Source organism: Lepisma saccharinum, chromosome 2 (assembly GCF_977018435.1).
Source record: "Lepisma saccharinum chromosome 2, izLepSacc3.1, whole genome shotgun sequence".
NCBI classification, from domain to species: Eukaryota; Metazoa; Arthropoda; class Insecta; order Zygentoma; family Lepismatidae; genus Lepisma; species Lepisma saccharinum.
The window spans coordinates 7,973,513-7,998,758 of record NC_139230.1 but is presented as its reverse complement, the minus strand read 5'-3'; the positions used below and the strand labels follow the sequence as shown (position 1 = coordinate 7,998,758).

General features: G+C 36.1%; 1 protein-coding gene across 1 annotated transcript in view; it reads left to right on the top strand.

Annotated features, from left to right (window-relative positions):
- dome (cytokine receptor domeless) overlaps positions 1-25,246 on the top strand; it is a 153,973-nt gene that overhangs the window by 101,978 nt on the left and 26,749 nt on the right. The window contains exons 6-15 of the mRNA XM_083117013.1: positions 4,293-4,465; positions 8,201-8,358; positions 10,352-10,529; positions 11,901-12,063; positions 13,404-13,549; positions 15,658-15,815; positions 16,506-16,665; positions 18,790-18,951; positions 22,398-22,565; positions 23,822-23,994. Of these exons, the coding sequence (XP_082973139.1) occupies positions 4,293-4,465; positions 8,201-8,358; positions 10,352-10,529; positions 11,901-12,063; positions 13,404-13,549; positions 15,658-15,815; positions 16,506-16,665; positions 18,790-18,951; positions 22,398-22,565; positions 23,822-23,994 (1,639 nt within the window). The remainder of the gene's footprint in view (positions 1-4,292; positions 4,466-8,200; positions 8,359-10,351; positions 10,530-11,900; positions 12,064-13,403; positions 13,550-15,657; positions 15,816-16,505; positions 16,666-18,789; positions 18,952-22,397; positions 22,566-23,821; positions 23,995-25,246) is intronic.

Below are 25,246 nucleotides of genomic sequence, written 5' to 3'. Positions count from 1 at the left end.
TTAATTTTTGTGACGTGCTGGTAATTTCTGGTAGAAAGTAGTCCTTTGTCACAACCTACTCTTCTTCTTCTGCGACAATCACCAAGCCGTTCCTTGACATGACGTGTCTTGGATTGAAAACAATCATCAAATTGGAGGGATGCAGTTTCCACTTCAATCCTCGTAAAGTCTTCCGTTTTGGTTTCCGTTGTTGACTCGGTGAATACTCAAATATCTCGCAGCTCCTATTCTTGCTGGTCATTCACTTTCTTCACCAAAAGCATGCCCAAGGTGTCCACGCATAAGTTCACAGTCAAAAATTCGTATGGAGTCAAATTGTTCATACCCAACTCACTGTTGTAACTTGTTGTTCCTTTTGGATCGTTGATTGTTTGTTTCGTGATACTAAGACAACTCACGCTGTTCCAACCCAAGCAGTCAAGGTGGAGAACAATAGCACAACTCAAATAGAATCACAGTTTGTTCTGCCTTATTTCACGCAAATGACAACTTACGAAAACTCTGTGTTCGTCTCGTAATGAAAAAATATGTGTACGAGTTGATTACTTAAATACGCAGCACAGCTTACACCAAAAGTTCATGACTAGGTTCTTTTAACAATCCTGTGAACACACATCCATTTCATTCTTCTTCCTGCTTAACTAGTCGAAGTCTAGCTGACACCCAGTTCCCCTATGCGTGACTTCACGCTGCTGCGGTTCTCCTACAACTTTTCCACTACAGTGTGCTGAGGCAGAGAAAGCGACGAGCAAGCACGAGCTCCTCTAGCGGCAACTTCTAGGACTACTCCGCACAAACCAAACTGACGCACAGCGTACAGACTCATGAAGGTGGAAGAGTTGTGAGGTGTTTTTCGCATTGTAAATTAATAATTTAAATCACTTATTACAATTCGTGGAAAAAACACGTCACACCCTCAAATTATATTTTTTTACTTTAGTCTACCTGCCTTTGACCCTACTTAGAGCATATCAAGAAAAACCTTGTATGCAAACAAACGTAACCTTTTGTGCACAACTTCATGAACAGTCGACCTTGGAACCTGCATGCTTGCCTCCCGCATTGACTTCCATGAGCTATGCGTGCTTTTTCCTGTACCGATGACATTTTTTTTTTAGCGACACTAGCACTACCTCCACTAGTTGTACAGCCACGGACACTTCTGTGTTGTAGCAGTGATATTTGCTTTGAGTAGTGATATTACAACCCAGAAGTGTCTGTGAGTGTACATGCATTAAAATTTGCTGAACCTTCTCACAAATGTACTATTGCTTTTGCTTTTGTTAGAGCTCAGACTGTTGAAATGTAATAACTATTTAAAAACTGTCTGTTACAATCCGGACACCCTGTATTGTAACTTAACTAAATTTTATAATTTTTGTATTTAGTTAATTGTGGGGCCCACAAGGGTTCTCCAAATAGGATTTTTGGGGAAAATGTTGATTTTTCTTCTTCTTGCTGTACTTGATGGGATAAGAATTTCACAATTTCACAATTCAAAGGAGTCAGATTCCTTTCCCAAGATGAAAAGTAAAAAAAAACAGCTCCAGCTATCTATGGTAAATAGTATCCTTCTAGGTGTTTTTTTTTCATACATCACTACATATTTGAAAAGTGTGCTTTTGAAATCATCCTGTCCCAAGAGACTTACAGGCATAAAAAGTCCCATATGCTAAGTATCATTCCTTGAAACTTGTAGCATATTAACTAAAACAGCATGGATAGTGATCATTCATTTCCGATGGTTCACGAGATGGTTGCCAGCCCAAGTGGTATTGCAGTCAATACATGTGCTACTTCACTTACGAGAGTAATGCAGCTTAATTTGTTCCTTGGATTTATATTTTACTAGGTATATTTATAAAATATTGAAATGTGGGAAAGAGAAGTGCTGCAAATAATTACATTTGTGGATGGATTTACAGTTGGAAAAGGACAGCTAATTCAAAATTATAATAATCTTAGATCAAAATAAAAAATGTAAACACTGAAAGCAGCAAAACTCTGCAAGGTGATGCTACATGTGAAGTGTTGGTTTGTTGACTGAAATTAAAATTTTCTGCCCAGGGCCTCCTGATGCCATAGTGGTAATATTGTCATCTTGTAATCAAGGGTCCTGGGTTCAATACCCAGTGGAGGCACATTGCACAGTGGTTCGGATCCCACTTTAAACTGTAGAACTAATCCCGATTAGCTTATCTGTATAAAGTGGACTTAAAACAACAATTCAATTTTCTGTGTTCATAAAATAGAAAGAGTATCCTGAAGGAGAAGTTACGACAGTTAGTGTAATACACAATGTAAATTTAAACTTCCTGTTCCCAATATAAACTTAAACTATGTATAGACACACACCACTCCTTATAAGTTTGCATATCACCTGTCCTGTATGTGTACATGCACATACATTACATTCAGAGGACCAAGCTGAAAATACTTAAAATGAGGGAAAATGTAAAATGGAATAAAATTTCATGACATTTTGCTATGTTGGCACCATCAAGATTGAATGTATAATGTGGGAAAATGTAAAATTTGGGAACATGAAATCAGGGTTCCACTATAAATACATACATATAGTGGATGAAAGGAAGAAGGGTCACAAGGGCCAAATAACAGCAGCCACAAGTAAAAAGGAAACTCAAGACAGGAAAAATTCAAAATTTTTATGGCTGCGAGTCACAATCTTCTGTAGTATGGCGGAAACAGAAGTGCTAGTTTGATCTGTCGAGTTTGTCGGGTCTAAATTGAAGAAGTGGCACAGAAAAACTTGGTTCTCTTAGGGTGTGGCATGGAGAGGGAGGGTTAGGGGTGAAGATGTATTTGGTTGGGGAAGTTACTGGGTGGCCTTGTTCAGGCCTGGGGTGTGGTTGCATTCATGGCATGGCATATGTAGGCCCCTCTCTCATCTTTTTCATACTGAGGTGCTGGCGAATTGGGCTAAGGGGTGGATGATTGGCTACCCAGAATCAATCATTGAAATGGATATTGTGATGGTTGGTATGGATGGTAACAGTGAATTCCAGGTTTTGGGTGGAGGAGCAGTGGTTTGTTGATCCTGAGGTTGAGGGCAGTGAGCCCTAGGTAAAAGTCACCACAGATGTTGCAGATAAGGATATAGATGAGGTTTGAGGTGTGACAGGTTGAGGGTAAATTTGCCGGTGGCAATGTGAATCTGGAGGGTGTGAAGTGATGAATATGGGGTAGGCTTTGCACCTAAACACATGGTTATGGTACCAGTGCAATTCTGCCTTGCCACCTATTTTCATGGCTGTGCATTTTGGAGGGTTGCATTTAAGAGATGGGGATATTGGTTGTGTGGTGATGAGGTGGTGTGGACCAGGATATTTTGGAGGTTAGGGGTATGTTAGAAAACAACTCTGGGCTTGTCAGGAAGATGTTTCAGGATCGCTGTGAAGAATGGGTAGGAGGAAACTTAAGGTGTGCCTGATTTTGTTGAGGTGGAGATGATATTGGGTGACAAGCACAGGGGAGTTGGTGTCAGTTTTATTGGTGGAGGTGTACGAGGCAGCTCAAGTTATTTGTTTTGTGACTAGGGTGGACAGATAGCCTATTCCACCCAAGAAAACTATCCATTCTCTCTGGCCCTCAGAGGACAATGCCTCAATACTTCACCTACCACCAGACACCTCCGCCAGGCCATTAAATTAACACATGCAAAGATGTTTACCCTGTGCAGATTTTATGGATTTGGACATATTTAATGCAATGACTCAATTCTTCCTGATATATATTTACATTTTGTAATTCTATAATTTTGCCAAATTGCCATTGTTTTATATTTTATCATGTCTTCTTTTGTATTTTATTTTTATTGCGTTTTGTTCTGCATCTTTGAAAATATTTTTCTGTGGCTTTTGAAAATGGTGTGTACCATGTTATCGCCAAAACAAGTATTAACTCACTTGAAGTACAAAAGAATGTTAAGTGTAATATCTTAATAATTTGTGTTTGTGTACCTTAAAAAATAGCATTTCTATTGTCCTTTTTGAATATCGATATTGTATATAGTTATTCAGGAACTCGTAATATATTAATTTATGTAATTCATCCAAATTTTATTCAAAATGAGAATCAGTTTGACTGAAGATGATGTTAGTTGCAAATTTACTGTGTGTGTGTGTGTGCGCGCATGTTTTTCCTGTGTTAAAATTATATTTGATACTATGAATTTATATGTGTGTAATATTGATACAGAAAGACAGGGTTATGTGTAGTTCAAATTATCAACATGTTTGTTTCTCATTACTATTATTATTTTTTGTTTTCAGTTTCATTTATTCTTGCCCAAATAATACAATGACTAATGATTCTTGCTATTGGGATTTAAAAACATCTCCACTCTACAGGCAACCATATGAGTATTTATACTTTTACATTCAAGGTTCAAATGTTTTAGGCACTGTAAAATTTCAAGTATTAAAATTCCATCATTTTGCACATGGTAAGTTCAAATCTATTATTATATTAGTAATACAGTGAACTCTTTTTAATTTGATAATAACTTGATAATTTGATAACTTGGATAATTTGAAGTATTGGGTAATTTGAACAGAAGTTTATTCTCCTTGAAATTCCTATTGAAACCAATGTTAAAAATTATCATATAATTCGACTTTGGAAAGGCAGCTATCCAGAGACAGCTGTAGGAAAGAGAAAGTTTCTGTTTGCTGGTATGCAGCCTCTGCCCTCTCCTCAATAAGGTGGGATTTCCCACCCCTTTTGCTTGCAGGTGTTTCTCCTTGAACTGTTTCCCCCCATTTGTGAAAGTCTTCTTATCTGCCCTCAGTTATCAGTTGTGGGGATTCAGGGTACCTTGTTCACAATGTCGAAGCTTGGTGCATGTACTAGCTTAACATTAGACAAAAAAGTAGAAGTTCTAAGAGATGTGGAAAGAGTTAGTGATCACTTGTTTCATGCAATGAATGAAATTCAAGATTTTGTTACTTGTGTGAAAATAAACAAACCAAAGCAAACAAAAATGATTAACTTCTTTAAGTCACACGAGTATGTGATTTTTTGTATTAATACAATACCATTTAATGCTAACTTAATTGCTATTGTGGGAGGGTTGACTTTTGCTTGCAGTATAGGACTACATGCAAGATTATGATAAAGTCTACTGCATGTTCATTACTTTTGTTATATTGTAGCAGAGTAGTTTTCTTTTTTTTAATAATGCATGTTTTGGTTAATTAGAATTTTTTCGAATTAAAAAGAGTGCACTGTATGTGAATAATTATTACTAGATTTAAAAATTGCATAAAATACATACTAATAATTATTGACTTTCATATATGATGTTTTCAAGCAATTTAAAGTTATGGTTAATTGACTCTCAACTGCTACTGTGATTTTTACTACAACAATGTTATGTACATATTTCAGCAAAAAATGCAGGCTTGACCAGGACTTGAACCCAGGTCTCTGACATACTGTGCCATTGCTCTACCACTGAGCTACCGAGCCAGTTGGGCTTTGTCTGATTTTTTGCTGTCTCTGTTTTGCCTGTGTCGAATCGTCTCTTCTAGTGCTACCACAATGGGATCTGTTGCCTTTGAAACACTGTAGACATAGACGTTGCCTAGTTCCTCCCAGTGTAGAGATGTCAATTCATTAAATTACGCACACACTGGAGATGTACTACTTAGATATTTCAGCGAAAAATGCAGGCTCAGCCAGGACTCGAACCTTGGTCTCTGGCATACCATGCCAATGCTCTGCTCAATGACATTATGCGTGAATTATTGGGTCCGTGAATTCTACATGAATGTTACTCCGTAGACGTGAAAAATTGCAACTTTTATTAATCCAAATCCCATTAAATTTATATATATTTATAAATGCCTTGAGTCAAGTATTTCACAGTTTGCCTTTTATTTTTATCGAGGAAGAAGGAAATAGCTGTGTGGTAAATAAAACAGAATTCTCTCAATCCGTTTACTTTATTAGTGCCCTTTGCAGAACACACTATCTGACAGTCGGAAGATTATTGCGAGATACGATATCTCAGAGTTGATTAGGTAAATTTGAGTGTGATATTCTTATACAATTAACAATTTTTCATAGATTAGTATATCCCATAACATTTGTGACTTGAGTTTGTAGATATATTTCAAGTCTGAGTATGTGAAATGGTAAATGTAAACTGCGCACCTTAAACTAAATATTTTATATATGTATACTGTTTAATTGAATTGAATTAGAATTTATGTTGGAATCACACTGACCCTTTATATTGTTAGTATATTTGTGTGTGGTTAATGAGAGGCGGTAATACGTCATGTTCAAATGGAGAGAACTTCTGTTGGTACCCTTGAATTTTTCAAAAGTTTGCTTTTAATACCGGGACTTATACTTGAATTTTATCATGGTCCTAGAGTAGCTACCCTGAATTAGCATTTTAGACCAATCCAATTTATTACCCTATGTAACAGCTTCTTCATACTTATCTGTCTGCTTGCCGACCCCTGTGGCGGAGTGGTTAGCACATCGCGCTACAACATTAGGGGTCCCGGGTTTGAATCCCGGCCTGGGCATGGATGTTTGCAAGTGTCTGTTCATCAATTTCATCATGTCATCACTCATGCCCATCTTCGCAAATTAGCCAAAAGTGGCACAGAAAGCAAAGTAAAATAAAGCAAATCAATCAATCAATCATCTGTCTGCTTGCCCTGTACTAGCAACACTTAATGTGTTGCACAGCTATGCCTTCCCTCTCCATGTGCTAGAAGCAGCAGGACCCTCACTTGTTCACATGCAACATAGCGACAGTGTTGCCACTGCTTTCCAACCCTGGTGAATCCAGATCTTAAGGTCTCCTGTTCTGATGAAGTTTGTTGAAGGCCAGTATTTTCTCTCTCAATGCAGGTGATGTTTTTTCTTGTAACTTTTAAAAGTTTTTAAAGGTGAAAATATCCATTGGTTAGCATGTGACATGAGATGCTTTGTTCTTGATTAGTGGTTGCAGAATTTACAGTTGAAATTATTGTACAATATTTTGACATGTGGCATTAATACTAACACTGTAACATAGGTTTGCAAAGTCCTTCGTTTTACAAATTAATGTGTAAAATTTGAAGACCCTGAACTTCAAACATTCAGCGTAAATTCTTTACAAGCATTATTTGTATTACATGAAGCTCAAGTCGATCAAGATGATTAATTTTATTATAGGTTAAAGGAAGTGTACATACAGCACCTATAATTTGTGCCCCATTTTTGGACAAAGTGAATTATTTTAGTATTACAAGATTTGGGTGTGAAGTCCTAGAAAGTAATGATTTTTCGTACCAGACAGTATATTACACCTTGATTTTTTCTGCGCAAGGGTCAGTATAGAGAAGTACACCATGTGCAAAAATATGCATAGCCTTTGATTTGATTTGATTAGATTTTTGCGATTTAGCAGTCCTTTCCTGTCCCTTTTAGCTAATCATGATGATTAGGATGAGTGATGATATGAAGAAATTGATGAACACTATGTAAAATAAAAAATAAAAGGGGGGGGACCCCGAAGTAAGCTTGCTTCCACCTGCATACATTCAAGGGTCTGCACTTAGTGTCCTGGTGCCTTAAAATGTACCAGGACATCAGTTGCATGAATTGAATGGTTAATTCTCTTATTTATTGATGCAATATACATGACAAAATAACATACATATAATGAAAGAAAAATAATTGTATGGTACTTGATTTGTAGTATTTTATTTGTTTACTTTTGCCATTCTGGGGACCAGAACAATATTAAGTACCTCGTGAGTGAGGCAATCTATGATTGAATAGTAGGTGTGAGGTCTGTTATTATTTTATTCTGTAATTATTGTCGTCATTCAATTTGAAATTTAAAGGAACACTTGCAGAGAACACACATGCTGGGATTCAAAGCCTGAACCCCAGACATTGTAGCGTGCTGTGCACTCCACCATGGAGATCAGCCACAGCCATTGATTTATGCAGTTTACAAACCAAAATGTACTGAATGATTTATGTGATTTTTTTTCTCCTTATCAAGTAAAAAATTAACTGCAGTCTAGTTTTTATGTATACCCTGTTTATGCACAGTTACATAGCTTAATTTTATAAATGAAATTTTTGCATTTGTTACCATTGAATTATTTTTTTTTTTTTAATTTTTAGACAGCATGACATTTTGTAACAAATCTTATTTCTTTTGCAGTTATTCCTTCTCCACCTAAAGACTTGAAAGTGGTCAATAAAACTGCTCACAGCATATATTTATATTGGACAGTCCACTTGCCTTTGCAGACCTTCCCACCTGGTCTTAAGCACAGGGTTGAGTACAACTCAAAATGGGATAGAAGAGACCAGTGGCATGTAAGTTTCTATGTAGCTTCCCCCCCCCCCCCCCTAGTTTAGTATGTATCTTCTCATTATTCTCATTGATGTATGCTGGTGAAGACAAGAGGGCTGATTGGAAAACACTACTAATGTATCAGTATTGGAGTATCAGAAGGATTTAATCAATAATATTGACCGATTTTTATTTCAAGTGTCCAGGTACCATGTAAAGTACACATAGTGTAAACACTTGCACAGTTTTCACATATCCTAGGAATTATTGGAAATGTAATTCATTCCATGCAAAAATTGCATGGTAAAAGTTTTTGTGATTTATTTAATCTGATTGTCTCAAAACTGAACATATGCATCAGTAATCTGGAATCTGACTCCAAGGACTCAGTTCAAAGACTTGGTTGCATTCAGACAAAGTTCAATCAAAGTCGAAATTCTACTTTTGTAGTACAATTTCAGTAAATGAGCTGTAACATTTAATATTCCTGTTTCTAAAACATGCCCCAAGCATAAAATATTTCATTAATAATAGTAATAATAACCCATGGTGCAACAGCCTACCAACTGCTGGCCTCACTCCCACCTGCCGAAGTTAGAGACCATCCAACCAGTTACAGGGTGACATGTGGTCAGCACGACGAACCCCCAGTCATTGTTGTAGGTTTTCTCTGACCAGGTTACGCTACTCATACGTAGCTTCCCAATTTCCTCACGATAATGGGTGGCCTGGCCACCAGTCCCACCCACACACAGGCTGAAATCTCAGGAGAAAAGTTGTTACCCTTCCCAGGAGACTTGAACCTGTGCATGCCCTGTAGATAGAGCCCAGAGCATGATGCCTTACACCACACGGTTACAATGCGGGACAAAATATTTTATTGTTGAGAGCTCAGCTCTGTCAACCTCTCTAGCATGGAGACCATGCAACAGGATTGTAAGTAAAATCAAAATTGTTGTTTGGAGTGTACAAACTTTAAAAAATCTTTGCTGGAACTTTTCAGTCAATTAGTTGTAATGTAATTGTAATATTTGTATTTGAGTTGCCTTGGCCTGTTAAAAAAAGTAAAAAAATCTAGTCTAACCTCAGAAATATATACCTTACCAAGGCAGTTAAGAAATTATTATGGAAGCAGAAAAATATAACTATTGTTCCATTCATCCTGTCAGAACTGAAACTGTGCCCATGAGACTTGAAACATGTTTCAGATGTAAGGTATCCACCTTGGCACCACCAACAGAACTCAGACAACTGCCATGGTCAGACGATTCTTAAACCAATAGACCACACACACTGGAATACTACAGTATCATCTCTGTTAACTGAAAACTCTTTAATATCCTGTGTTGCACTTAAATAAAAAAATGTGTACACCCAAAAATTGGCATAAAGGAAGTTTTAATGAGTTTTGTTTGAAATCCACTTTTATGCACAGATAGGCTAATTGGGACTGGACCTACAGTTTAAAGTGGGATTCGAACCACTGTGTGCCCGCACCAGGTATTGAAACCAGGATACCTTTATTACAAAGCAATGACGTGATGATACCATGTCATTGGTGAGGACAGGGATAAAGGAAGTAACAATAATACTTGTGTGTAATGCAAGGTATTTTATTTTCTCTCTTTTTTAAATCTAAACACCTCTCCCCCTAAGAAATTTTTACAGTATTGTTGGTTTGCTAACAATTTGAGAACTTCTGTTGAGTGGAGTACAAATCTTAACCCAAAAACAAATGTTGGTATCTGGTTTCCATGGCAACCATTGCCATGGATTATAAATACCTAATTCTTATGTCTGCACATTGAATTGTTTTCAGAATAATGATGTTGATAATATAAATGGTCTTACTGTTTTTATTCCATCCTCTGTATCTTGTGTGCTGAGTATACTTTTCTGTGCTTTACTCCAAATTTTCTTATATGTTTGTATTTGGGGTTAAAATATTTGGACACAAAATTCATATTTGTGGTTTAAAATGTTCTGCTTCATAAGATTGTATTAATTTAATTTCAGGTTGCAAATTCCAGTCTTATTCAAGTTCATGGTAAGCAGCAGTATTACCTGAATTTGACTGGTCTGAAATATGCCCATACACCTTATGATATCCGGGTATATATGAAGTCTGCTGCAGCCGTAGGAGATGACAAATGGTCAGATCCTGCTACACTAGTTAACAGAACAGAGCCAACATGTAAGTATATTTACCTAGTGTATTGTTAGTTATTTTATGTTATTGTGCTTTAAAAGTTTTAAGAATATTTTAGAGGTTTCTGATGGTCAATTTTTAGCTGTTTTTACATCATTCAGACTATTGCTTATTTGGTTTCTAATTTTAAGTGTGAAAAGAGTTTTCCATTACCTAAGGAACCTTGCAAATAGGTGTCAGTGATTAACAAATGGCCCCGATTCTTCATACTTGATAACAGAATTTATGTCAACTCAAATTTAGCATCTATTCTTAACCCATCCGCATACCATTTAAATACCAAATTTTTTGCTATGAAATACCATTTAAATTTGGCCATGTCCTGTGATGGTTGCACAGCAAGACAAGATGTCAAATATTGTAAAAACTATCCAAGCAATTTATGTGAAAATTTTATATATTGAAGTGAAAGTACAGTAATAAGTATGAACATATGCAGTTTACTTGAAAAATACATAGAAACTCACCTAATAGTTTTGATCACACACATCTGTCCATTTCGATTCCTCAACCTTTTGTTTTTTCCCTGCCACAGCCACCTCTTCCTCACTTTCACTAACACAAAATGAATTGCTGTGTTCTTCTCCAATTCCAAAATTAAAAGTTACCTCTTCATCGCTATCGAAAAGCAACTTTCCAATCGCAGAATCTTCTACAACATTCTTACGTGACATGTTTACAAGACGTAACAAATGAAGGTTTGTTTACATGAGAAATTACGGAACAAATCACGCTTGAAATGGTATGAAAAACTTAGCAGCACAAACACACACGTCATAGCTTAGAAGAACATACAACCTCTGCCATCTATTGGCAGAAAAATAAACTATGTGATGAAAATCAGGAACCCCTCGATTCGATGACTAGGTATGCAGATGGGTTAAAGAGAACCTGTTTTAATCAAGGGGTCCCAGGCTTGGACCCTGGTGGGAGTACCTTTCATTGTCTAGGATGCTATCTGAAACTGTTGGCCCAGTCCTTAAACTGTTGTATTGAATTTCCAATACAACAGCAGATCCTGGTTCAGCAATGTACTGTGTTATTTCCGATTTATAGTTAGGTTGATCCTCTGAATGAGAGTTTGCAATAATTTTATTACAAAAACTCTACAATAATGACGAATCATAACCAAATTTTCAATAAATCTTACAAAACTAGAATATAAAACTTATTAGAAGGTAAAACTCTAGTATAATCTGTACCGGTTTAAATATCGGATTTTTGCCGATTCTGATACCGATGCCGATATGTCAATTTCTGCCGATTTTCATACATCTGTAATTGGCTTCGGCACATCCCTAAGATATTCTAATATTATCATATGCCAAGTTCTGACACTTCTTTTCTTACTTACAGTACCAGATCGCCCACCAAAGACTGACATTGGTAGCTTTGAAGTTACAGGAGGATCAACAAGTCGCACGGTTTTCATATACTGGCAGCAGATACCTGACTATCTTCATAATGGAGATAATTTTAGATACAAATTCATTGGGGTAAAGGAAAATGGTTTTTCCAGGTAGGTTTTACATGTTAACTGACTACAGGATTGAGTTGCCGATTAGCCATTGTTATAAGTTTAACAATATGTAACATTTGACTTTCATATATCTTACCAGTGTAACTTTCTCTGAATGATTAAATGACTTTTAAAGAGGAGCCCCTTTCAGTATTGAAGAACATTATTAATACTTTGTTTAAAACTGTATTAAGAAGAATTTATATCTTCTGAGGTATAATAGGTAACTTTTTTTAAGTAATTGTGACATCCAGGGACTTGTGCAGTGTGATAATAATATTTTGTTTTTATTTCTGGCATGTGGGTCAGTGACTGTAATGCCTAATTTTATATTTAATTTCCTCTGAAATCAAGATTGCCTCCAAAATCTGCATTCTCCGGGTTATCTATCTGGATTCCAAATATTAATAAAATCCAGATTAAGCCATCTCTAATTGAAATTTCGCTTACAAAACCAGCATTTCATGACTTCTGTCAGTTATTAGGGTAAATGGCCATCAAGTATTCCAATTGGGCTGTACCAAAGTCAACAGAACATCAAATGATCTATCAGGATCTCAGAAATTGTAGGTGAAATTTAGATATGCTTCACCAAATGGAAGTTTCCCAAGTTCACTGCCTTAAGAACTTATGCAATTTGATAGAATGCCGCCATTTGTTGACTAGAGTCAAGTTAACTGATATGAACAAAAGCTCCTAATTTTGAACATGGAAGCTCATCATAAATAGGTGCATGTGCTTCACAAAGGATTGTGTCAGATGAATGTGTTTTATCTGTTTGAAAAATTGTTTTCATTTATCTTTTATACCCAGACTATCTATTCCTTCCAGATCACTCTTGTTGGTCTGGAGTTAGTCGTCCATGTATCCAATAAACTTTGCTATTGGATAATAAGTGAAGTGGCAATAATAAAATGGTATTTGATCTGAGGAAATAAATATGCAATATACTCTTTCGTCACTGACTATTAACTGTTGTGTGAGAACCAGAGGGATGTATCTCCAATTTATCAAATTTACAGGAGAGAGTAAATAATGTATTCTTAGGAATATGTGTGACTCTTAAGAGGAATTAGTAACTTGGAGATAAGTGACTCCACCTTACTACTACTAAGGATTAGAAGTGGAGATATGTCGATCCAATTCCAATTATAGCTCTTCAGAGGAGATACATTAAACAAAAGAAACAACTGCATTTTTAGAGTTACATTCCTCTGGTCCTCATACCATGATATGTAGCAACATGATTTCAAGTTTATGTGTGTTTATTATTTATGTATGTCATTAGATAATGTAAACAGCATGTCAAACCATTCTAATCATTTCATTTTAATTTCCAGTTCTGTAATTCCCAGTGAACTAACCAAGACATATGCAAAGTTTAAGGATCTGAGCAATAACAGCTATGAATTCACCATTGTTTCATCAAATGATGTAGGAGATTCTAAAGAACACTCAGTTGTTAGAGTTCCAAATAATTATGAGCGTAAGTAATCGAAGATTATAAAATTTCTAAGATTGTTTATGAATAGTAAGCATAGTTTATTCTTAGCATAATTTCAGTTACGTCAAACATTTAAGTATACTTTATGCTCAGATAGTTGTGCCAGGACTGAACCTACAGTTTAAAGTGGTATCTGAACTACGGTGCAATGTGCCTCCACCAGGGATCAAATCTTGAACACCTTGTTCACAAAGTGACGGCATTACCACCATACCCTGTCAGTTGTTACAAATTATTACAGTGTTTGCCAATTTTAGAAAAATCTGCCTCATATCAATTCCTGCAGAAACCACAGTGTATACAGCAGTTGGCATCTACATCCCTGCAATCTTGGTTAAAATTACAATTTGTGACCTTTATTCTCCAATCCCCACTCTCTCTGCTTGCTTATGGAATCTCATGCCAATCTACTTCTGACCCTTCAGCGAAGCCAGAGAGGATTGAAAACTCAGAACTAGACCTGTGTCTGTTGTTGCAAAACACCAGAATTTATGACTGTGGTTCCCCCTGGCATAAGGAAAATTAAGGTTGTTGAACACTGTTGTGGAGAATGATGGATTGTAGTGTATAGTTACACATGTCTACATTGCTTGCAAGAATGTACTGTCCATGAAATGAGCACTTTATATATAGTATTGGTTTACCCAGTTTAAATCAATCGCTAGCACATTGCACTAATATTGTATTATATGTGCAGCTATTGACCCTGATCATATTGGTTGGAAATTATGCATGCATAGCAAACCATATCATTATCAGTCACTTTTCATGAACTTTGTGGTTTTCATGCAGACTAGAGTTAGGGTCCATTTGGAATTATTGGACTTCTAACCACTGTTTTAAGTTTCCATGTGCCTATGTTTCAGAGACTGGTCCTGTCTCCATCTTCAGAGTAGTGAGTACAGACTAGTGGCTATTTAATGATGAACAGGGAACAGATTTATATGTAAATATATATTTATATATGAATCTGAAATCAGTTATATTTTATATTATGTGTGTGCATCATGGCATGTAGACTTGAAAAATTCAGTTTTGATTTTCCATATTTGTACATATATTAGGTTTTGGCTCATATTTTACATATTTTAGTTATTTTTACATATTTTTCCCATATTTATGAACATTTGTCAACATATATTCCATATTCGCAAAATAACTACATGTTCCCGTGTGACCAAAAGAGTTGGGTGAATTTCTTGCAAATAACTAGCAAAGTCCAAAGTGACATTAAACAAACAAAAGTTCACTGCCTTTTTTTTTTATACCTTCCAATTCCGTTAATTACAAGTTTTCTGTCGTCTGAACATTTTTTTTTACAACTCCCAACTCTTTGTTTTTGCTATTGTAAAACACTTGAAATTCCTGTTTATTTACAATTGTTGTCAACAATGGAGAATGAGGGCTCAAGCATCGGCTCCTGGTTGTTACAAACGTTATTTTGGCAATGTTGGAAGAGAGTCCCAAGTCCAGCCCATTGCTAACCCCACCCTCACTACTAGTTGCGTGCCTGACAACACCACCAGAAGCAACAATTTTTTAGCACATGTACGGGATTCACTTCTGGTTTCTCATCAACACAGTCACAGTATTAGTTACAATACCAACACTGTATTTTATGTAGCTCGTGTAGTGTCTTATGTTAAATATTTACAATTTTAAGTCCATATTTAACTCCAAAAATTTGGTGAAAATAATGAAATATGTATTTACATATTTAGCACATTTTTACTACCTATAAATCTGTTCCCTGGTGATGAGCATACTACTCTGAGGACAGACAGAACTAGTCTCTGAAACATAGATATATAGAAACTTATAACAGTGGTAAAAAGTCCGAAAACTCAACTTTAGGTCAGATGGTTGGTTATGTAATTTATATTTTCTCAATTTTTTCACTTTGTGTTCCTTTACAAAGCAGTGCTTTCCCAGTCGAGGCCCGGTGCTGTAGCCCCATCTAAATCTGTGCATAAGGTGAATAATTACTTTAAAAAAATTCATCATTTGTAGATCATTGAAATAGTATCTTACTGTAACGAACACTAGAAATTTGTGTATTGTACTTAAAGGGGCCTTTCTTTTTCTTCCAGGGCCTGCGGAACCTATGACATTTACAAAGATTGCATTTGGAAATGGCACTTATGAGTTGTCATGGCAAGGTACATCTTCCAATAGGCACAACAACAACATTCAAAACTACACCATATTCTGGTGCCAGAATAATAGGGACAGGCCCTATCAATGCACAGTAAGTATTCATTAACTCTTTAAGATTTTTTATGCTAAGTACTTTTTTTTTGACTAAATCTAGGTTAAATCAGTTGTGAATAAAATGCCATCATACGTTTTCAATAGAAAAATGCTTATTATAATTTGCTATTAATTTTCTCTGTATAATATCTCCATAGAATAGAAGATAGGCAGAAATGTTTAATGTTAAAACCAAACTACACATTCTTAGCTAATAGACATAATAAAGTTCACTTGTCATGAGTGAAAAGTCCGTTCAGAAAAGAAGATACTACATGTATTAATTCAAAATTTCATATTTTATATTTAGCCAAAAAAAAAAGTTTTTTTTTAATCATTGAATTTATCAATAATTTATTGAAGGCCATGTAAAAGGAATTAGGGGGGGTAGGTAAGTTGGCAGTTGCAACTTTGTGTGCAAAACATTGCTAAAAAAAAAATTTGGATTTATTTATAGAATTTATATTTTTCTTTTCTTTTAAACAAACTTAATTTCGAAACAGTGTGGATATATTGCAATGTTAAAATTAAATAATTCCCTATTCTGTGGATTATTTTAATAGAAACATATAGAAAACTATCCAGTGTATCCAGTGTAGTTTTATTTTTGGTATATTTTTATTTTATTTTATGTATGTATGTGTATGCATAAAAATAAAAGTTAATATTTTTCTTTCTTCTTGCTCAGGGTTACCTTAATTGGACATATGTTCCTGCTAATGTACATATTATGAACATCACACTGCCAGAAATTGATGTGGGTTTGTATCAGTTTGCTGTTTCAGCCAACTCAAGAACTGCAAGTAGTGGAATGGTATGGGCTTCATGTACAGTTATCCATGACCAAGGTAATTATTTTGAAATGTATTTGAGTGATAATCGCATGCTCTAACTTATGCAATTGAATGTGGCTATTTCAGTTATTTACTTCTCATTTAGAAAATTTCTTGTTGGGTACCTTCTATTTAAAATATGTTCAGTTATGCATAACCATGCCCATGAAATTACAATGACAAGAGTTGCCATATGATTTTGTTAAATACATTTTACCAGTAATATTATAAAATATTACAGGATAACCTTCAGTAGACACAAAGTAAATGAACATGAATTGTGTTTGAATGAAGCATATTCTGAAAGTAAAATGTACCTGTGGTCTGAGTAAAGGAAGGATTTTTATTATTATTATTATTATTATTATTTAATAATTGGGCGGAGGTTACTAAATCACTGTATGTAAGAAGACTTGACTATGTGAAGAAATACAGCCTAATTAGTAGTGTTTACTTTGATTTGGATAGATGTTTGGTTCACTTCAATTAAAATGATTTTTTTTTCTTATTATTGACAGGACTTGTGAAAAATTAGTTTGATGGTTTACAGCAAATGCATAGAGTTAGTACATAGGTTTTCTGCTTGCAATAGATTACATATTATGAATACAGTAGAATCTCAATTTTACATTTTTCTGCATTATATATTTACTCTTCATGGTCCAAATAAAGCTATATGTTATAAAATTTTCCCACATTTCGTGCATTTTAAGTTTTCCATCTCTGGCCCCTGAAAAACATAACATTCATGTTCCACTGTATAATTTTCATGGCCAAGTTAGTGCATTTAAAATTGGATACTTTTGGTTCATTTTTTTTCCCACCAATTTAGGATATAATTACATCAGTGGCCTTTTTTTTTTTTTTTTCCCATGTAAGCTCCCCAGACAAGAAATTAGTTAAACCCTCACGAACGCACAGTGGTCGCTTTATGTCGATATAGATGGGGGTTGCATGTGGCCACGTGACCCCTCACCATGGACGTATGAACCTGGCAGTGACGTGGCGTGAGTGTGACAGACTGGCAAAAGGAGGTCAATTGTGTTTGGGCATGCCCAAAGGCACACAGTGAATGAAGTTCCCGACTCGTTGGTTTATCAACGTGGACTGTCCAACGTGTCTACAAGGAATGGTGTACCACGCATGAACACGAAACACTGCATCAGAACTACAGTTGCAAACTGATCCTAACCCTGAGGGATTGGAGACAAGTGTCATGCCTTCCACCTGTCCCTTGTCTTGAATAAAGAAAATTTGAATTTAATTTAATTCATTTCAAATCTGTTTCAAACCTGACAGGAATTGCTGCTGTCCGTGAATGCAGGTCCATCCCCACCAATTTATGAATAATGAAAACTGCGCTGGGAACTGCATGCAATGAACATTTGGAGTCGAGTACCACTGCTCACAGCGGCGCATAATGGGCTCCAGAACACCTACCCTGGACTGCAGGGGACTGAAAATGTGTAGTGTGGTCTGACGAGTCCCAATTTTGTCTTTTTCCCAATGATGCCAGGCGTAGAGTGAAGCATTTTATCTGCAGTGGGTGGAGGGTGTGGTTCAAGCAGGAGGTGGGTCTGTGATGGTGTGGGGGTGTTTTTCATGGCACGAATTGGGCCCACTCATTCAGGTGTCTGTGAACATGAACAAACATGTTTATCTGGACATTCTCGGTGACCAGGTGTTGCCATTTATCCAACATCTTCATGCTGACTATACTGTGGACACTCCCATCTTCCAAGATGACAACTGCCGTGTGCACAGCAGTGTGTGTACATGGTTTGAGGAACATTTTGGCACCCTGTCACACCTGGTCTGGCCCGCAAAGTCCCCCAATTTGAACCCCATTGAAAATGTGTGGGACTATTTAGAGCAGCAGGTAAAATGCAGACATCGGCATCCCCGTACTTTGCTGGAATTACGGGATATCCTGCTTAGCAAGTGGATTCACCTTGATATGGCATACCTGCAACACCTTGTGGAGTCACTTCCTCACCGAATCCAGGTGGTGTTACCCGGTATTAGGGCAGTTCTTGAGGGGGTGACTAATTTTTTTGTCCGGGGTGCTTAAGTTTACTATGATACAGTATGCACAATCTTCACACTTCTCATTATTGTTTTTTGTTTTTTAATCCATAGTTATAGGCCAGATGAAGGATGTATGGTTCAACAAGAAGAATACACAACCTACGATTGTTGAAGTTGCCTGGAAACTTGAGTGCTCTAACAGAGTTGGAAGCATTCGTGGATTTAGAATATATTATTGCCCTACTAAAGCACCACAGGACAGAAACTGTAAAGGTAAGCAGTTGTTTGCAATAGAATAGTTATTAGTTCTACTTCAACATCACATTGCTTGGGTAAAAAAGGCTAACTAACTAACTCTCTCACCTTCTTAAACCCAAAGGTTTATGGCTGCAGCAACACAATCCTTCCATCTGTCCCTATACTGGTCAAAATCAATCCAATCTTTTCCATTCTTACCGATTTCCTTTAGGTCCATCTCAACGTTATCCCTCCATCTTGGCCTGCCTACAGGTCTCTTACCATCTTGTTTCCCAACAAGAATCCTGTATACTCTTCTTTCCTCCCATTTCTGCCACATGGCCTGCCCACTTAAATCTTCTTGATTTAATTTTTCTAATAATAAATGAATGCAGGATGGCACTGAGTCGACTGACACAGTTCGAAACTATCCATAAATATGTCCAAGTATGCCATTTATTATGCCTGCCAGCTTATTTTTTTAATATTACATCAGCAGATGGCCTCAGTTACATCAATGTGTTGCAAGCATGTCTGAAAATTGCCGTGCACGTGCCTCCGTAGGTCCTCATCAATAGCTACAACTTTGTCAACAGTGGCTTGGTTTAGTTTTTAAGTCATGATACGTTTGTCAAATTTCTTCATTCAAGCCAATATGATATTCCGAGACAGTACGTGTCCATGTCGCCCAACATGGAACTGTCATGTAAGGACACACTGCACTCCTGTCACAGACTCCATTTCGTAATAACACAAGTAACACGTTGTTGCATTTTCCAACACTCCATTGCAACTTCCCACCAATCACGATAGGCTATCGCGCAAGCACGGTATTCAAATTTGAAGTGTGTCAGACAGCTGGGTGCACCCTGTGGTTCCAAACCAAATTATATAGCCTTCTCCACTCACCTGTTTCCTCTCCCTTTTAGGTTCAAATATTTTTCTAATCTTTAGATTAGATCTTTCTAATCTTTTATTTTCAAATACTTTTAATTTATGTTCCTCCTTCCTCTTTTAATGTAAGGGAACAGTTTATATTGTCTATGACTAGTGCTGCATTACTTATGCTCCTGGGTGCACAAGCAATATATATAGCCATGGTGCATTCCAAATATGATGCATAGATGAGGTTTAACACAGTAGAAGTACAGTATTGTTTTGCAAGGCTAATTTAAGATGTAATGTAATGGTTAATGCTCTTGTCTTTGTTGAAAGTGATTTCTGGTTCAATCCATGATAGAGATGCAAAATTAAGGGTTGTGCAAACATCAGTAGATTAATTGGTAAACTTTGTGAAAAGATTAAACAAAAGGTTCCAGCCTAGAAAACTGGGTAGTAACAATGGCTCTTGGACTTGATGTGTCGACCATGCATGCTGTGGAACATTTTTCCTTAACCGGACTAACATTTACATTGTAGTTTCTTTTAATTTTGGTAAGTATTTTGCTATTATATATTGTAGGATAGCTTTCCAGAAAGGTAGATGCTAATCTGGAATATATCATTAAGACAATACAATTTCTTGAGAGAGAAAAAAAAATTACACAAATGTAGCTTGGTTTTTAAATTATTTTTTAAAAATATGAAGTTGCGAGGAGTTGTAGGTCCAGCCCTGGTGAGCCTATTTGGTCTTAAAAGCCACATACTTTTGTTGAACAGTTGGGATAAATATTCACTTTGCATACCTTGCAGGATACCTAAACTCCAGAAAGATGCCTGTGAATTTTCACAGCTGATATCTGTTAATATCAATAATGTCAGTATCAATGGCTAGAAAAATAACAAAACTGAGCAGAAAGTACTAAATGAAGTGTCTCAGCTTTGATGTATATTATTATATCAATCTAGTCCTTTTATCATATTTTTTAAATGCATCTTTTGCTGAAAGTTACAAAGTAATCCCTATTCAGGAAGAAAGTGGCTTCAACCTTAATGATGGTAAATTAGGATTAGGGCACTTCAGAAAATAACAGCACAAGTAATGCTGTGATTATTGTGCAAAAGAATATACAGATATTGACAATAAAAACTAGACTTGTCTTTTGAAGGTCAAAGCCTGTCAAGCAACTTTTCTCTCAGTGAATGAGTCCCACCCCTCCCTTTTCTGGCTTTCAAGACTGGAGTCCACCACTGTTGCTTTCAAGTAACACCCCAATTGTTCTAGTCAACATCAGAATTTTGGATCCCCTACTGGGGAACAAATCCAGGACTGCTCACACCAAAGGCAATAGCACCTAATCATTTGACTACACAGGAGCTCATAGATATACTGAGCATGTAACATTCACGGCGAGAGTTCATTTTGTGGGGATTAAATAAATTATTTTATGGTGTTAAAAAAGGTACTCACCTTGGCATATCGTGAGGTTGTTACCCTATCATTCACTCAGATCACTGGGCTTCTTCAGGGATACATTTTAAGACAGGAGCACTAACATGTTGGAGACTAGAATTAAAAATATAAAAATAGGTATTCATAGAAATGTTAAAATCAGGGCTGAGCCGGTACTCATACCGATACTGATGCTTGAAAATTCTAGCAATTAAAAAGTTGTTCAAAATATTGATTTATATTAGTGGATGAGTATTCCACTTATTTCTTGAATAAGTATAATTTTACCAGGGGTTTGCTTTAAAATGTTCAAAAATTACATCAGAATATAAGAATTCATGTTATGTTATCACAAAATACAGTTTTTCCACATAATATTGGTGCAAAATAAATGGAGACTTTGCATTTTGCATAATTTCCAGGATGATTAGGCTCTGTGAAAGTGTTGTGTGTGCATTTTTGTGAACCCTTCAAAATATTGAAATGCTGGAAAAGTATCAGCCAGTATCAGTAAATAATATCCAACTGATAGTTTCCTATACCGATACCACTGATATCAGACTCAGTCCTAAAAAAATAGGTATCCATAGAAAAGTTAAAATGGTTATAGTTGGCGTAGTACTACATGTAAAAGGTGTAAGTTAAAGAATGTTGTTCCTATGGAAGTGTGGCTTGTACTGAGTAACATAAGAAGGACAACGGAAGTTCGGTGGATGTCAGTGTAGTCCTCGGTATCCCAAGTTTGTATACTGTGCTGCTGTTCCAAGACTGACACAGAGCATATTTTTGTTATTTAGTTCTATAATGGTTTGCTAATGTACATTGAGGTTGCTCACATGAGAATAAAGTTGTTGTAAGTATTTAGGATGGTGAATGATTCTTTTGCATTTAATTCAATGTTACCTGATGCTGATTTAGGTTGAACTGTAGGGAAAATGATGATAGAAGGTAGAAAATATAGCTACAATGTGAAATGTGTGTCATAGTTGTATCTGTAATGCTTGTTTCAACTGGATATTATGTGGGTTTAATTAACTAAGGATCTGATTAATGTGACAATATCATACATGATGCCTTTCAAGAGAATGTCAAACAATGAAAACTTCAGTGTATAAGAGTTTGTTCACAAACATAATTCTTTTTTTCGCAGAGAGTGAATTGAATAAAACTGTTGAATTCAAGAAAATTTCAACCCAGATGAGCACAATCATTAGTGGACTGAAACCATACACAACATACAGGTTTTCTGTTTCTGTATTAAGTAATAGACAAGAGGGACCAAGGAGTGAACCTGTGCTGGAAACCACATTTGAAACCGGTAAGGAGGGGGGAAATAGTGTTGTTATTAATATCTTGTAGCTCATTCTTTGTTATACACATACCTTCCTTTAAATCAATGGTTCTCAGTTACTAATGACAAGGTGAAGCCATGGGCTACTTACCTTTGTCCTTTTGTCAAAAACATTGGTTAGCCATGAATGAGTAAATGAAATTATGTAGATCCTCTCCCTCCCACCATTGTAGTGTGTGCAGCATCAATTAGGATCCACTGTTTAAATTATACCTTTTGAGAATTGTATATTAAACAGGGTGCAAGTTTTTCTTGAATAAGGGAAGTCTGGTCTTTCTTTCAAGGTTTTTATGTTGTTTCATCCAAAATTTATCAGAAATTTTCTTGCATTCTATTAATTGTAACAGAAAAGCAAAAGGATCTCAGGTTCAATGTTTTATGGGTGCATATAGCACAGATGTGTAGATCAAGTCCTAATTATCCTATTCGGGCATAGAGTGAACTTAAAATTTAACTTTGCATTTCGAAGGCTGACCTGTAGGAAGCAAATAACAGTTTAATGCCCAGACTATAGTATTTGTTCTGGAAATTAAAATACAAGTATAATTATGTGATTCCATGAAGAGGATTTCTGAGGATATCAACAGGTGATTTCTGGATAGACTTCCGAGCTTTCAAGAACTTTCATCTTTGGGAATTGGGTCACATCTTCGGAAATTGGGTCACATCTTCGGGAATTGGGTCTCTTCAGTCCCTGAAGAGGAGTGATGTTAGCTGTCGAAAGCTCGGAAGTATATCCAGAAATCACCTGGTTGATATCCCGAGAAAACATCATCATTCGCCACCAGCAAAGCCTCAAGAATTAATGTGATACCAGTTAAACATACAGTCTCTTATGGTTAAGTATAGTCAGGTATGCTACAAGATAATAAGTCTGTAATAAAGACAAATTCTGAGTTATGAGAATTTTTTAGGTCCATTAGTATAGTCTAATTTCCTTGATTATCTGCCAAATATTGAATTTTTTGCTTTAAACATTGTGTTTAATTAATAGTTAATCATATATTGTTGGGCCTCCCCAATAGCATAGTGGTAACATCATTGCCTTGTAATCAAGGGGTCCCAGGTTCATTTCCTGGTGGAGGCACATAGTGGTTCAGATCCTACTTTAAACTCTAGTTCCAGTCCCGATTATCGTTTCTGTGCATAAAGTGGACTTATAAATAAACTCTTTGTTTTCAATAGTTAATTGCTATTTTTTAATTAAAAATATTTTATTCCAGCTCCAGATCCACCACCAAATGTGGTTATTTCAAACATCACAAACTCTTCTGCAGTTGTGTCATGGCTTCAACCTGTTCAATTAAATGGTCATCTTCGCTACTTTGAAGTTTTTTACAATGGTCTAAAGAAGAGAGTTGAAAAAGACAAGTTTAGTAACAGCTCAAGTTATTATGTAAGTATTTCAAACAAATGCTGCATTATTGATATCTGTGTTGTGATCATTTACATCCTAAATCAGTATGGGAGTTGAATTGAGTGATTGGCTGATCAAATCGTAGCAGTTTATTTTTAAATTTTCCAATAATTTAACGAATCTGATGTGTATATAAATAGCCTGTGACTTAGTTCCATAATGGTCGTGGTAGCTCAGTTGGTAGAGCATCTTGCTACCATGCGGAAGATCCAGGTGTGAATCACTGGGCAGGTGATCTGGACCAAGAATTTTTCCAGTCATTTCCCTGTTCCTGACTCTGAGGCCCACACAGCCTCATATCAATGGGCAACCGTGGGGTAAAGGTGGCTAGGCATGATGCTGATTACACCATCCCAACTATGGCTGAGATCAAGAAAATATCGAGCTCTACCTTCACATTGCCCCACATGCCTTCATGGCATAATTGTGTTCACTATATCCCCCATTTCATTGCTCAGTAGTGCAGTGTTTGTGGAAATATGGCACAGGACAGTTTTAAGTGAAGAACAGTGGACATCGTGTTTTAATTTTAAGTTAGACGTTATCATCTCACCAATTGTTATCATTGTGGTTATCCAGTGTAAATATGCAACATACAACAACCTGATATATTTTTTTCTTCTTCTTGGCTCTCGAGGCTTCAAAGCCAATTTTTTTTTGCCATGGTTATTGTTCACAGTGACCGTAGATGCCCTCTGCACTCTTCTACATAATGTCAAACTTTTTTTTTTTTGATGTAGCTGTGATTATTTTACAAGAGTCAATGATCCTATGTTTATAGGGAAATGTTGCATTGTTACAAGAATGTAGATAATTTGCATATGACAGGCACAGATGCCTTGGAGATTAGGCTCAAAACAACAATGGGGAAATGGTGCTACATGCCTTATTATTAGAGCCACATATTTATGGTGAATAAAACCTCGAGATTTTTGTACAAAAACTTGGCACATTTCAGGATCAAAAGCGGTATAAATAACAGCATTTTGGTGTTAAAATGGTGAATAAAACCCTAAATTTCATTTAAAAACTACACTTATTCCAACAGTATATTTATGTAGTTACCAGAGTATGAAATTTAAACAGAAATAAAGACTACATTTTTGCTTCTCAAATATTTACAGCAGAACTAATCATTTTTCTATGATTTGCATAAATCACAGAATAATTCAGATTTCAGAAGTGTCATGTGAGTAAATAAACTCTAAATTTCGTGTGTCAGAGTTTGTCA